At 40.9% G+C, this 13,123-nt stretch overlaps 3 protein-coding genes across 4 annotated transcripts; 2 read left to right on the forward strand and 1 right to left on the reverse strand.

Moving 5' to 3' along the window:
* Positions 1-358: 358 nt before the first annotated feature.
* Positions 359-1,987, reverse strand: LOC6578125 (tRNA-specific adenosine deaminase 1). 2 transcript variants are annotated; one of them, XM_002004011.4, is made up of 3 exons: positions 1,734-1,987; positions 915-1,676; positions 359-854 (listed from the first exon to the last, which is right to left on the reverse strand). In XM_002004011.4, exons 1-3 carry the CDS (start codon positions 1,904-1,906, stop codon positions 518-520), a joined length of 1,272 nt encoding a protein of 423 aa, XP_002004047.1. In that variant the 5' UTR covers positions 1,907-1,987; the 3' UTR covers positions 359-517. The 2 variants fall into 2 exon arrangements, with proteins under 2 accessions (XP_002004047.1, XP_032584882.1); XM_032728991.2 differs by having other exon boundaries at positions 915-1,686; positions 1,734-1,823.
* Positions 1,988-2,031: 44 nt separating this feature from the next.
* Positions 2,032-3,348, forward strand: LOC6578126 (STING ER exit protein). Its single transcript, XM_002004012.4, has 4 exons — positions 2,032-2,248; positions 2,313-2,467; positions 2,679-3,032; positions 3,093-3,348. The coding sequence occupies exons 1-4, from the start codon at positions 2,128-2,130 to the stop codon at positions 3,246-3,248; spliced, it is 786 nt and encodes a 261-aa protein (XP_002004048.1). The 5' UTR covers positions 2,032-2,127; the 3' UTR covers positions 3,249-3,348.
* A 3,402-nt stretch (positions 3,349-6,750) lies between these two features.
* Positions 6,751-12,704, forward strand: LOC6578127 (protein son of sevenless). Its single transcript, XM_032728610.2, has 6 exons — positions 6,751-8,432; positions 8,489-9,450; positions 9,623-10,465; positions 10,528-11,424; positions 11,499-12,210; positions 12,277-12,704. Exons 1-6 carry the CDS (start codon positions 7,073-7,075, stop codon positions 12,318-12,320), a joined length of 4,818 nt encoding a protein of 1,605 aa, XP_032584501.1. The 5' UTR covers positions 6,751-7,072; the 3' UTR covers positions 12,321-12,704.
* The last annotated feature ends 419 nt before the right edge of the window (positions 12,705-13,123 follow it).

Below are 13,123 nucleotides of genomic sequence, written 5' to 3' on the forward strand. Positions count from 1 at the left end.
GGCAAAATGTAATATAAACATATTGTAAACATGCCAAATGGCTTTTGTCCAGTATGGCTATAACAATAAGTTCATTGTTATCTTCGAATCCTAAACCGTCAACATCAAGGCCAGTTGGACTGCTACCCATAGAATATGTTAACGCCGCCAGCAGAGAAAACTGGTATCCGATTTAGCTGTAAATCAGCGTCAGCACACATCTCTCCTTCTCGATCAAGAAAGATACATCCCTTGTGTTAAAAAATACATTTCTTACTCCGTGTAACCTTAATAAGGCTAGAAAAAATCTCGGTTCGACTGTCGGATGATGAAGCTTTAGCATATCTGCTTGAAAATATATAGAAATTTATATAGCAGATCACTTTTATGAACATTTGTAAATGTACAATTTTTATAGTCATTTTGCATGTTTTTTTTTTTTTTATTATATCTTATTAATATTAAGGACAAGTGTTAAAAAAATGAATTAAAATTTATGACTTTATAAAGTAACGAAATTATCACAAAACTCAACTCCTTAGGTATTTTTGCTGAGTTCGAAATCATTTACCGGTTGTTTTCTAAATTCGAGCAGCTCCTTAGGCTTGGTAGTCCATAACTTAAAGTATTCACTTTTCAATTGTTGCCAAGCTAATTGATAATCTTTTGATAAGGCTTTTAGCTCGGAGTAACTCAAGTATTTAACCTCTTCTAATTTCAGGCCCAGCTTTTCACGTACTTCTGAGCAGCCTGATAGCAAATCCATAAAGTTTATGAATAATTTATATTTACTCACTTCCAATGCGGCTTGCATTGTGTTTAGCCTCTGTTTAGTGACACCCTGACGTTTTCCATTTACTGCAATCTCAAATGGTCTATATATATAAATATATATATGTATTATAAATATATTAAATAAAATTTGAAGACTTCACCTTAGCAACTCTGGCACTAGCGCCCATATCAAGCTGCTGGGCGCTGGCTGCCAATCCATGCGCTGCGCCAGCTCAAAGGTTAAATTCTTATCTACGCGTATGCATGGCTGCTGCGGTTGATAGCGTTTCAGATTGCACTCTCTGCCCTGCCAGCGACGGTAAATGGCACGTTCCAGGCTTTCAGGATTTGCCTCGGTACAGCAAAAGTTGTAGCTAATAAAGTATATGGGTTTGTCTATCACCATGTCGAGCAGCGCCCCTTGAACTCCGAGCACATTCCAACGTGCCAATTTGTCGCTGCATGACATAGACAAAGTGCGTTCGCCTCTACCCGGTTTCGTCCGCAGCTGTGCTGGTGTTTGCAACATGTCATCAAAAAGGGGATTAGTCGGTCGATTTATTAGTTTAGCACCCGTGTATACCGAAGATTTATTTATTAGTGGCTGCGCAGTCTCCAAGTCTAAGCGCGATCGTTTTGCTGGAACTCCACTTAAGCATGCATCGTCGGCTACAATGCATGCATCGCCACACGGCGTTTGAGTACTTAAAAAATGATACTCCAGCTGTTCGTTGAGCGCAAAGCAACCTGTTGATGGCTTCCAGATAAAAACGGAGTGGTTCACATCTCCCGTTTGCGTCATTGCATTCAGGAGCTCGTTTTGCAAATAACGCAAAAAGGCGCGACGGGCTAACACCTCAGCATGACAATCATTGAGTATATAGCCTCTATTACAAAGTTTACTTGCGCCGATACACCTAGTACTAATGAAATCTGTATAAACATAAACAAAAATTCATTTTTCTTCAATTCGTACCAACCCTGTGGCAAGAGCAACAACTTTGCCGGCTTGTGCTCCTCTGTCGTACTGCACTATGCCTGCTAAAACTGTCCATTGGTTTGTTACGGGCTTCCCAGTTTTTGGCAAATCACGAAATTTGTTGTAACACAATTCCGCAATTTCTTTTAGTGAAGGCTCAATCGTAGGGCTCATGTAAAACACTTGCTAACAATAATATACATAAGTAATGCAAAAACAGCAAGCAACAATGTGGTAAAGTTATCGATAGTCGATTGTCGAGCGAACACATCTCTTTCGAGAACTATATATGTGTGTACTTAACCAACACTGAGAATAAAAATTGGCTGTCGTTGTGACCAAAATATAAATATTGATTCAAATACATTTTGTTGTTTCAATAATAGAAAAACAATATGCCGAAAGTTGTATCACGTAGCATTGTCTGCTCAGATACAAAAGATCAAGAGGAATATAACGAAGAGAAACCGTTAAATATATACTATTGCTTGTGTAGCAAAATGTCGCTGATTTTGGGTTCGTAGCAATGTGTTTTTGCATGAGTAAATGTTTATATTAAATATACAAATGTTTATAATAGATTGCACATTAGAACAGTTGCCGTTGCGCGAGGCGGACAATGCTCGTGTTATTGATGCCAATGAACACGCTAATAAGCTGACCTACAACCCAGCGCCTAAGATGATCTACATACGACGCAAAGGAAAGGGCATTGAAAAGCAGTACCGTTATAATGTAAGGGTAAACAATCACAGTAAAAACAGTCAATGAGTGAATAGCTAGGACTTGAATGTGAGACTCGTAGTCCATGGAGTCTATGTAATGATAAAATGATAAACAAAAGCAAAAGATTTTAGCACAGTCAACACACGTAATCTTTTATCTACTCAAAAAAGCTTTTACCCTATACATAACGAATTACATTTAAACATAATGTACTTTTTAGTGTCGCAACTGTAATCTGCCATTATACTATCGCCATGATTCCGACTCCCATGTGACCTTTGTCATGAGCAATGCCTTGCATAAGAATAAAGGAGAAAAACCACTCGCCCAGCTTCTGGCAGCGGAGGCAAAAGCCAAAGCAGGTAACAACAAAAACTTCAGCAATATCAGCACAACCCATGTGGGAACGGCTCCAGCATTAATGGCAGCAACAGTTTCTCCCAGCGGCCTGGATTCCGGCATTGTGGATGCCAGTGGCAAAAAAGTTATGGTCACGCGCCACACCAAGAATATGGGCAAATTTAGCTCGGTAACCGTATCCACAATAGACGAGGAAGAGGATGAAATTGAGGCGGTGAGCCAAATAATATATAAGAATTTGTTGTACAAAATATTTAACTGATATTTATTGCAGCGTGAGATCGCCGATAGCTATGCTAACAACGCCCGTATCATTGAGAAGCAACTGCAACGCAAAGGTGGCAAACTGACGGATCTTGGTGCGAAGCCCAAGGGCGAAGAAATCGCGCCTCCACAGAAAAAGCAACGAGGCACGCTGCTGGAGAGATAATTCGTATTAATAGTGATTGTATATAGAGTCGGTAGTAAATTAGGACATAATCCTCAGTATGAGACACTCCACTCCTGCAATTACAAAACTGTCCAAGATACACCATTTCCGCTTGTCAAGTTTTTTATAATTTTTATTAATCTACTTATCAAATGGTGGGTGATGAATAATGCTGAAGAAGTTGCTGCGCTGGAAAGATGAGCTAATTTCGTATATTTATTTTTTGGCTGTCTTTTTATACTTATTCACGAGAGTGAAATGAGTATATTGGTTTTGCGCAATGACCGTCTTGTCTGTATGAATGAATTTTTTTTGACGATATTCAAGTTTGAGAACCTACATTAGGAACATATCTTCCCGATATAATATTGGTTGAAGGGCTAGAAAGCTAAAATTTAGAATGTCTACTCATGTTGAATACCCAAGATCAAAGAAGTATATCGGATATATCTACGCCCATTGGGACGGGTAAAACTGTACATTTTACAGTTTTAAAACTAGAAGAATTTTACAAAACTAAAATTTAACACACTCCCATTAAGAGCGTGGTAAAACGGATCTAAATACATATACGTACATATGTAGATTTTTCAAAATATTATATATTTTGGGCATGATTGAAGCTAAAGACCTAAAATTTGGTATGTATACTCGGGTTAACCTCCCAAGACCAAAAGGCTTTGGGTTACGTCCATTGGGGCGTGGCAAGCAGTTAGAAGCTTTAAATTTGGACAGTTGAGTTACTGATAATCGCTAACCTATCGAGAATAACCTCCTTTATAAAAAAAAAAACATCCTTTAGGTTGCACATTTTTTGACTGTACAGTTACGTTACCTACGATTCGTTCTAAGAACTGTCCAAAAATTATGTGCCACGTGGGGCGTGGCAAATCGGATAAGAGAAAAAAACTATTTGCACAAAAATAATAATAATAATAATATATATATATATATATATATATATATATATATATATATATTTATTATATACCAATTGGGTGCGTTTCAAATCGGATAACGTGAATGAGTATTCTTAGTCGGTAACGCCCGGTTGTAGCCTTCCTACTTGTTTTTCTTGCATATTTAATGCAGCTCTTTCTAGTGCAGTCTAAAGTCTTCTTTTAAAGACGGAACCTTATTCGCACTTTCGGCATTGGGTTTATTTAAATAATATTGAGACCATGACGCCCAGTACTGGTCAAGACTTGAATCAGATGACATCGACATATCGGCAAACGATCTATAAAATGTGTTGCAATATTAGGATAATATTACTTTTATTATCGATAGCTTTTTGTAATTCTTATTCAAGCTATACAATATCTGCCAGTGACGACTGTGTTCATATTAAGAGGTAAAGTATATAGCTACAAGGCTCAGTAGCTTTGATTTTGTAAACTTTTGCAAGAAAACAACGTATACAGTTCACTGTCCGGAAAAGCAAAAGACAATTGTTCCTGAATATGAAAAGCGTAAGTATTTAATATTGACTATACCCGTTAAGTTGACTATTGCGTACATACCGATAGGCGGACGGACAACTGTACAGACAGACGGACAGAGCTTAATCGAGTCAGCTGGTCGCCCTGATCAAAATATATATACTTTGTGGGGTCTGCCACGCCTTCTTCTGCTTGTTAAATACTTTTATAAAACCATTATACCTTCATTTCAATGGGTTCAGGGTATAAATACAGAGAAATGCAAAGTTTTAGGATTGGAAAAAAGTTATCAGAACCATGACACACCATATACTGCACTACTAAAACAAATATGTTTAAGAATGTTAATACTCATTCAAAAAGTAAAATGTCCGTCTTGCTGATCGCCCGTCTGTCACAATGAATTTAAGCCATTAAGTCGCTATTGAAGCTAGAGACATGAAATAACATATACTGTTATATACCTTCAAATTATAAAGTGTCAAGACTTCGTCGATTCGCGCACTAGGGGCGGGCAAGTATGAAAATCGAAAGCATAATTGTTGAAGTGCTAGGGCCAAATAGGGAAATTTGGAATACATATCTGATAAGCCCAAATTTTAGACGTGAGTTATCCTATAAAGATCGATCAAAAATTAAGTATCCACAATAGCTCACAGGGGGGAGCGTGGCTAAACGGATTTGACTATATGGTTACACAGGCTAGAAATTTTTAACAAATCAATCAGATATGCCGAATATAACTACGCTTATTGAAATATAAAATATCAGGATATGGATCTGGCAATGTATATTCTGCAGTTGGTAACGCTCAACTGCAGCTTTCTTACTTGTTTCTCTATATATGTATATCTTTAGGCCTTTTGGTTTGCGATGATATGAATACCTAATTTAATCGATCCTTTTGGGCACGGTCTATAATGCATAATCTATAAAGTAAACTAGTAAGAAAGCTCTAGTCGAGACTGCCCGACTAAAAAATCCCCTGAACCCTTCGAGCAACTGATATTTCAATAATTATTCGCACATACACACACACATAGACATACGCACGAACGCATAAACACGCATTGGCTGCAGTGGTGGCTTACTATGGGAACTTAATTGTTACATACTTTTCACAAAACCATTATACCCTGACTGTGGAGGGACATTGATAGATCAAATGTATGTACTAACGGCAGCACATTGCTTCGATGCGAGAAGAAACGAGTCAGGATTGTAAGTCAATTATAATTAAAAGAATTATTTTATATATATATTATATAGTAAATCTTAATAGTCCGATTTTTGTTCGACTGGGTGCCCATGAAAGAATGTCATCTGGTACACGATATTATGCCACAGAAATTGTACACCCCGACTATAATGGCAATATAGCAGATATTTCTCTATTGAAATTGTCAGAACCGGCAAATATATCACATAAGGTGAAGCCTGCTTGCTTACCGAAGAATCCTTTAAGTGCCAATGGAGAGTATCAAGTTCCTGGTTGGGGCTTTGTAAAACCGAACCAGCTAGCGGATACTTTGCAATCGGGACAGTTGGTTTCTGTGGATATTAAACATTGTGCAAAGCCTGAAGAAGAGCTGAAAGCGGATCGATTCATCTGTACAAAGCCGAAAGAAAACTTTGGAGATGTTTGCCCAAATGATTCTGGCGGTCCGTTATTTACTCCGCATCTTACTAACTGTTTATTTGAAATTTTTGAGGTTGTTTCTAGGGCAGACAATTGCGAATTGAATAATTCATTTACACATCACACTAGAGTTTTCTATTATCGCGATTGGATTGAGAATGTAGAATGGTTAAAAAAATAATAATTACATTTTGGGCCAACTTTAAAATGTTCAAATCAAATTGTTAATATTAATTTTATATTTTCATAATTCTCATTCAAAAAAAATTATACACACAGATTTTAAGAGTTGGATTCTGTTATGGAAATTATATATTGTTAAATTAACTTTATTAAATGCATTTATTACATTTTAAAATATGCAACACAGCATGTATGTTATCGCTTATCGAATATATATGAGTGGCGTTTTACAGCACTGACAAACGAGTATTGCAGCTAACTTAACACCGTAATAAGCAGAATTTGCAGAGAAAATATATTGAAAAAAATTGTGTGTATAGCATGTAAAAACAAAGTTTTGTTTTTGTTCCATCACGATTGCAAATACATAACGCGCAGCGTAAATCACCAAGCAAAAATAAGAAAGAAGAAAACCAAACAAAAAGAGAAACAAATGCTAGAAAATGTTGCTACCCGAAAAAGACGTTTCTGTTGACTAATAACAAGAGCGCGCGTGTGTGTATGCGTGTGCATGTGCATGTGTGTGTGTGTATACGCATGTGTGTGTGTGGAGTGCAGAAATGTTTTCCAGCGTTGGCAGCCATGGAATTAGCGTTGGCATTGCCTCCACCGTGCAGGACACCGATGGCTATGACTTCACAAAGGACGAGAATGCGGCCCGTTGGCGCGGGTTATTTATACAATCTTTGCGCAAGGTGCTGGAGCAGGTGAATCCGCGCGTAACAGCCAAAGAAGATGCCTTGCTATATGTGGAGCATCTGTGCGTACGCCTGTTGGCCAAGCTGTGTGCCAAACCCTTGCCGCATTCAGTGCAGGATGTGGAAGTTAAAGTAATCAAATCATTCCCATCGCCACTCGACCAGCGCGCCCTTAAGGAGATCAACGAGCTAATCAATTCGAAGAAACGCAAATGTCTGCTTCCAACAGAACGTGTCCATACGTTGTTGCAGAAGGATGTCCTTCAGTATAAAATTGATAGCTCAGTATCGGCATATCTAGTCGCTGTGCTGGAATGTATTTCGTCTGACATATTGAGAACGGCCGCCGACTATGTTTGCCGTATTGCACACAGCGAGATTGTTAAGGAGGACATTGAAGTGGTCTTGAACGCGGATGGCATGATACTAGACATGCTCAATAGTAGCGGCGAGGAGCTCAAATGCAATGTCCTGCCAAGTCCGTTGTCGTTGCCGGCGCAACGAGCAAGTGCCACATATGAGGAGACGGTAAAGGAGCTTATCAATGATGAGAAACAATATCAAAGGGATTTGCATATGATTATACGTGTCTTTCGCGAAGAGCTGGTGAAAATAGCGCGTGATCCAAAGGAACTCGAACCTATATTTTCCAACATTATGGATATATACGAGGTGACTGTGACGCTGTTGGGCTCTCTGGAGGATGTTATTGAGATGTCACAGGAGCAGAATGCGCCATGCGTGGCGAGCTGTTTCGAGGAGCTAGCTGAGGCCGAGGAGTTCGATGTGTATAAGAAGTACGCGCACGATGTAACATCGGCGGCATCACGAGAGGCACTCAGTAATCTACTGGCCAAACCTGATGCATTGTCGTTAATGTCGGCGGGTCATGGTTTTCGAGAGGCAGTCAAGTATTATTTGCCCAAGCTGCTACTGGTGCCCATTTGCCATGCATTTGTTTATTTTGATTATATCAAACATTTGATGGATCTCAGCACATCACAAGATGACATCGAGAGCTTTGCCCAGGTGCAGGGACTGCTTCATCCACTGCACTGCGATCTCGAGAAGGTGATGGCCAATCTGTCGAAGGAGCGACTTTTGCCGGTCAGCGGTCGCGTGCGTCGACAAATGGCTATCGAACGCACACGTGAGCTGCAGTTGAAAGTGGAGCACTGGGATGACAAGGACGTGGGTCTCAATTGCAACGAGTTTATAAGGGGTATGTGGAAGCTACGCTTCCATTAGTACTTTACTAATTTCAATCATATTTCGCAGAGGACGCTCTCAGCAAACTCGGCTCCGGGAAACGTATCTGGAGCGAGCGTAAGGTGTTTCTTTTTGATGGTTTGATGGTGCTCTGCAAAGCGAATACGAAGAAGCAAACCCCTTCGGCAGGTGCGACTGCATATGACTTTCGTTTAAAAGAAAAGTTCTTTATGCGTCGTGTGGAGATCAACGATCGTGCGGACACGGAAGAGCTGAAGCATAGCTTTGAGCTAATCACACGGATGCATCCTGCTATTATTTTGTCAGCTAAGAATGCACAACACAAAAACGATTGGATGGCCGATTTGATAATGGTGAACACAAAGTCAATGCTAGATCGCATATTGGATAGTATACTGCAGGATATTGAGCGCAAGCATCCGTTGCGCATGCCCAGCCCGGAGATCTACAAATTTGCTGTGCCCGACAGTGCAGAGAATATTGTGCTTGAAGAACGGGACAGTGGGGTGGTACCAATGATAAAGGGCGCTACTCTGTGCAAACTAATCGAACGGCTGACCTATCACATCTATGCGGATCCAACATTTGTGCGCACCTTCCTCACCACATATCGGTATTTCTGTTCGCCCCAGCAGCTGCTCACTCTGCTAATGGAACGTTTCGAAATACCTGAGCCCAGTTTGGTATATCAAGAGCAACAGCAGCATTCAAATAATATTGGCAGTAATGTCAATGCCGATCTCGATAAGGATGCTGCTGCCACAACGGTAGATAGCGATAAAATGTTAAAGAACTCGCAGCGTGAGGATTGGAAACGGTATCGCAAAGAGTTTGTGCAACCAGTGCAATTTCGTGTGCTAAATGTACTAAGGCATTGGGTGGATCATCATTTCTATGATTTTGAGAAGGACCCAACATTGCTGGAAAGACTGTTGCAGTTTCTCAATGAAGTTAACAGCAAGTCCATGCGCAAATGGGTTGACTCGGTGCGCAAGATAGTCGATCGCAAGGTAAATATTGGTTGCAGCGTTGCATCTGTTGATCATACGATAAGTCTTAGATATATACGTTCCATATACATAAAACATAGGGCTTAACCAATCTGACCTACAGATTTTAAGTCTAATGGTTTATCCAATTTGATAAATATTTTAATTAAATGCTCGTTTCTCTCTTCTGTAGAATAAACAAAGCAATAAAAAGATCGTTTATGCCTACGGTCATGATCCACCGCCCATTGAATATCATCTGAATGTGCCTGATGATGAGATAACGCTGCTTACCCTACATCCACTGGAGGTGGCGCGTCAACTCACTTTACTGGAGTTTGAGATGTACAAGAATGTAAAGCCATCGGAATTGGTTGGGTCGCCCTGGACCAAAAAGGATAAAGAGCTAAAGAGTCCCAATCTGCTAAAGATCATGAAGCATACGACAAATGTGACGCGTTGGATTGAGAAGTCTATCATGGAGGCAGAGAACTATGACGAACGCCTGGCCATCATGCAACGAGCCATTGAGGTGATGATGGTAATGCTGGAGCTAAACAATTTCAATGGCATACTCTCGATTGTGGCAGCGATGGGCACCGCGGCTGTGTTTCGTTTACGTGCCACTTTCAATGGACTCCCGGAACGGCACCGCAAGTTCTTGGATGAATGCAGGGAGCTGAGCGAGGATCATTTAAAGAAATATCAGGAGCGTTTACGTTCCATTAATCCACCCTGTGTGCCATTTTTCGGTCGCTATCTCACAAATATATTGCATTTGGAGGAGGGTAATCCGGATCTGTTGACCAACACAGAGCTTATAAATTTCTCAAAGCGGCGAAAAGTGTCGGAAATAATTGGCGAAATACAACAATATCAGAATCAGCCTTATTGCCTGAACGAAGAGCCAACCATACGGCACTTTTTCGAGCAGCTCGATCCCTTTAATGGAATGTCGGACAAGGAGATGTCGGATTACTTGTACAATGAGAGTCTACGCATTGAGCCGCGCGCCTGTAAAACAATACCAAAATTTGTAAGTCTAAAAGCTGCCACAAATGGGACAATATGAATTCATTAAAATAATTTTCTTTGTAGCCCCGCAAATGGCCAAACATTCCGCTCAAATCGCCGGGCATCAAACCACGGCGGCAGAACCAAAATAACAACAGTAACAAGTTGCCTAGCAATGTGGCAGCTAATGTGGATCCTCCTCCAATGGCAGCAGCAGCAGCAGCAACAACTACAACAACTACAACGACAGCAGTCAGCAGCAGCAGCAGTATTGGAGATCAAAGTCCCCAGCATAATCCGCACGCATATTCAGTGTTCGCTCCGGTCATAATACCGGAGCGTAATGGCGGGCATAGCTGGAGTAGCCATGCGGTGCAACCACGCACTACAGACAATGGGGAGGTGGCGCCGGCGCCGCATCTGCCCCGCAAGCCGGCAGCGCATGTTTGGACACAGAATAACAGCTATGCGCCAACGGAAGGATTTATGCCATCAGATCAACAGTTGCCATCAGCAACAGGCAGCAACTGGACTATGTCCGATTGTTATGTGATTTCGGATACAGAGGCGATGCCGCCATCGCCTTTGCCAAAGCTGATGATTAGTCCGCGGCATGAGGCGACAGCGCCACCACCGCCGCCGGTGCCACCAGCCAGCAACCGTTCACCATTCCATGGACGCGCTGCACAAACGCAATACAGTCCTACGCACAGCATAGCTAGCACGGTGACACTTATTGGGGGCGGTGGCTTAGGGGATGTTAGTCCGCAACTGGGGGGCTTCTACTGCAACAGTGAACAGAGCCAGCAGCAGGGACAGCCGCAACCGGGTGCGGTGCCCATATCCCCGCATGTAAATGTGCCAGCGGCCAATAGCATGGAGTACCGAGCTGTGCCGCCGCCGTTACCGCCTCGACGTAAGGAACGCACTGAAAGCTGTGCGGATATGGCACAGAAGCGGCAAGCTCCTGATGCACCTATAGTAAGCTAACAAAAAAAAAGATTTGATTAACTCTGACTTAATAAAAACTATTTATAATTTGTCTCGTTTGCCAGCTACCTCCGCGTGATGGTGAGCTAAGTCCGCCGCCCATACCGCCTCGCCTCAACTATTCCACGGCAGCGGGCTATGGTCGTCAGCCCAAGGAGTTTGTAGGCAAAAGTAGCAGCTTGTTGTTGCCAAACACGAGCAGTATTATGATACGCCGTAATTCGGCCAAACAACCATCGCTGGGCGTCAATACGTCAGGCACCTCCAATAATAACAACACCAATGCAACAATTGCAGCGGGTAGCGAAGATCCTCAGCAACAGTTACAACATCAGCAGCTGCAACAGCAGCAACAGCAGCACCAACAACAACAACAACAATTGCAGCAACCACCACAGTCAATCTCGCCAGCACTAAGCTCCTCGACAACCACATCCCCTATGACACCTATGACGCCCATGTCACCGTACATTCCCAGCACTGTAGACGGTTCCAGCAGTTACCCCCAACAGCAATACCAACTGCAGCAGCAGCATCAAAATCGCCATCGGCCGCTAACGCAATCTCAACAGCCCGTGGCTTGTGGACAACATAATTTTCAACAACAGCAACAGCCGCATCATTCGAATTCGCATCCTCATACGCATCAGCATCCATCACATCACCCGAACAGACGCTCGTCCCCAAAGGAATTCTTTCCTATTGCCACGAGCCATGATGGCACACCCAAACTTCCACCAAAACCTAGTCTAAGCGCAAACTTCTACAACAATCCAGGTTAGCTGTGATAATTATACAATTACTTACATTTAACTATATATAAAGCTTTCAATATCATTGCAGATAAAGGTACGATGTTTCTTTACCCAAGTACAAACCAAGAATAATATTTATTGCCTAGCGATGTGTGATAGGACAAAAATAAAACAAAAAACAAATTAGGACAGAATACCACAAAGAGAGATAGAGAAAAGGTAAAACGTGGCATCAAGTGCATAAAAAATAGAAAATATAAATGATATAGATACAGGAAAAAAAATGTATATGTATGTGTATTCAATATATAGTATGGACCGAGTTAAATGCGATAATTTTTATTATTCAAAACTAAAACAAAAAAAAATTAAAAAAATAAATAAAAATCAAATTAAATCCGAGATTGAAAAGAGGATGTATGTTATAATAAATTATATTATAAGAAATTGTAAATACTGAGAACATTGTATTGATCGTAGCCCGTAAAAACAATAAAGTATAACACTATTGTTAGACATTGGTCGAATTTGGTATTTTGGTTGCATTTTGGAACAAGTTACCGTATAATTCATGTCGTGCTTTAATCAAAACACGTATGTATTTTTATTTAAACCTAACAATCTTAATCTCTTGCAAAAGAAAGTCTTCTAAAAACACTAAGAGTATCCTAGACGACAGCAGTTAAATCTTATGGAAAGTATGTGATTAAAAGATTCATTTAAAAAAATTCAATTTCATATGGACTCTGGGTAAAAAGGGAGTACAAAATGTATAGTAGGGGACTGGCGACAAGACACCTTAAACTCAGACAGACCGATCTACGCTCTACTGGAGCCACTGAGCACCACTGGACTCTTACCAAGTAGTTGATGCCCTGAACCCCTACACCGCAGGCCACATAAAGCAATATAATATAATTTAATTATATAATTAT

The sequence above is a fragment of the Drosophila mojavensis genome, unplaced genomic scaffold (genome assembly GCF_018153725.1).
Source record: "Drosophila mojavensis isolate 15081-1352.22 unplaced genomic scaffold, ASM1815372v1 contig_49, whole genome shotgun sequence".
Lineage (NCBI taxonomy): Eukaryota > Metazoa > Arthropoda > Insecta > Diptera > Drosophilidae > Drosophila > Drosophila mojavensis.

Coding starts and splice junctions, on each gene's coding strand:
- LOC6578125 (XM_002004011.4), bottom strand. CDS start 1,906: ATGAGCCCTACGATTGAGCCTTCACTAAAAGAAATTGCGGAATTGTGT. Junction 1,677..1,733: donor GTTGTTGCTCTTGCCACAGG/GTTGGTACGAAT, acceptor AGATTTCATTAG/TACTAGGTGTATCGGCGCAA. Junction 855..914: donor CTAGTGCCAGAGTTGCTAAG/GTGAAGTCTTCA, acceptor TTATATATATAG/ACCATTTGAGATTGCAGTAA.
- LOC6578126 (XM_002004012.4), top strand. CDS start 2,128: ATGCCGAAAGTTGTATCACGTAGCATTGTCTGCTCAGATACAAAAGAT. Junction 2,249..2,312: donor CAAAATGTCGCTGATTTTGG/GTTCGTAGCAAT, acceptor TGTTTATAATAG/ATTGCACATTAGAACAGTTG. Junction 2,468..2,678: donor AAAAGCAGTACCGTTATAAT/GTAAGGGTAAAC, acceptor TGTACTTTTTAG/TGTCGCAACTGTAATCTGCC.
- LOC6578127 (XM_032728610.2), top strand. CDS start 7,073: ATGTTTTCCAGCGTTGGCAGCCATGGAATTAGCGTTGGCATTGCCTCC. Junction 9,451..9,622: donor GCAAGATAGTCGATCGCAAG/GTAAATATTGGT, acceptor TCTCTTCTGTAG/AATAAACAAAGCAATAAAAA. Junction 12,211..12,276: donor AAACTTCTACAACAATCCAG/GTTAGCTGTGAT, acceptor ATATCATTGCAG/ATAAAGGTACGATGTTTCTT.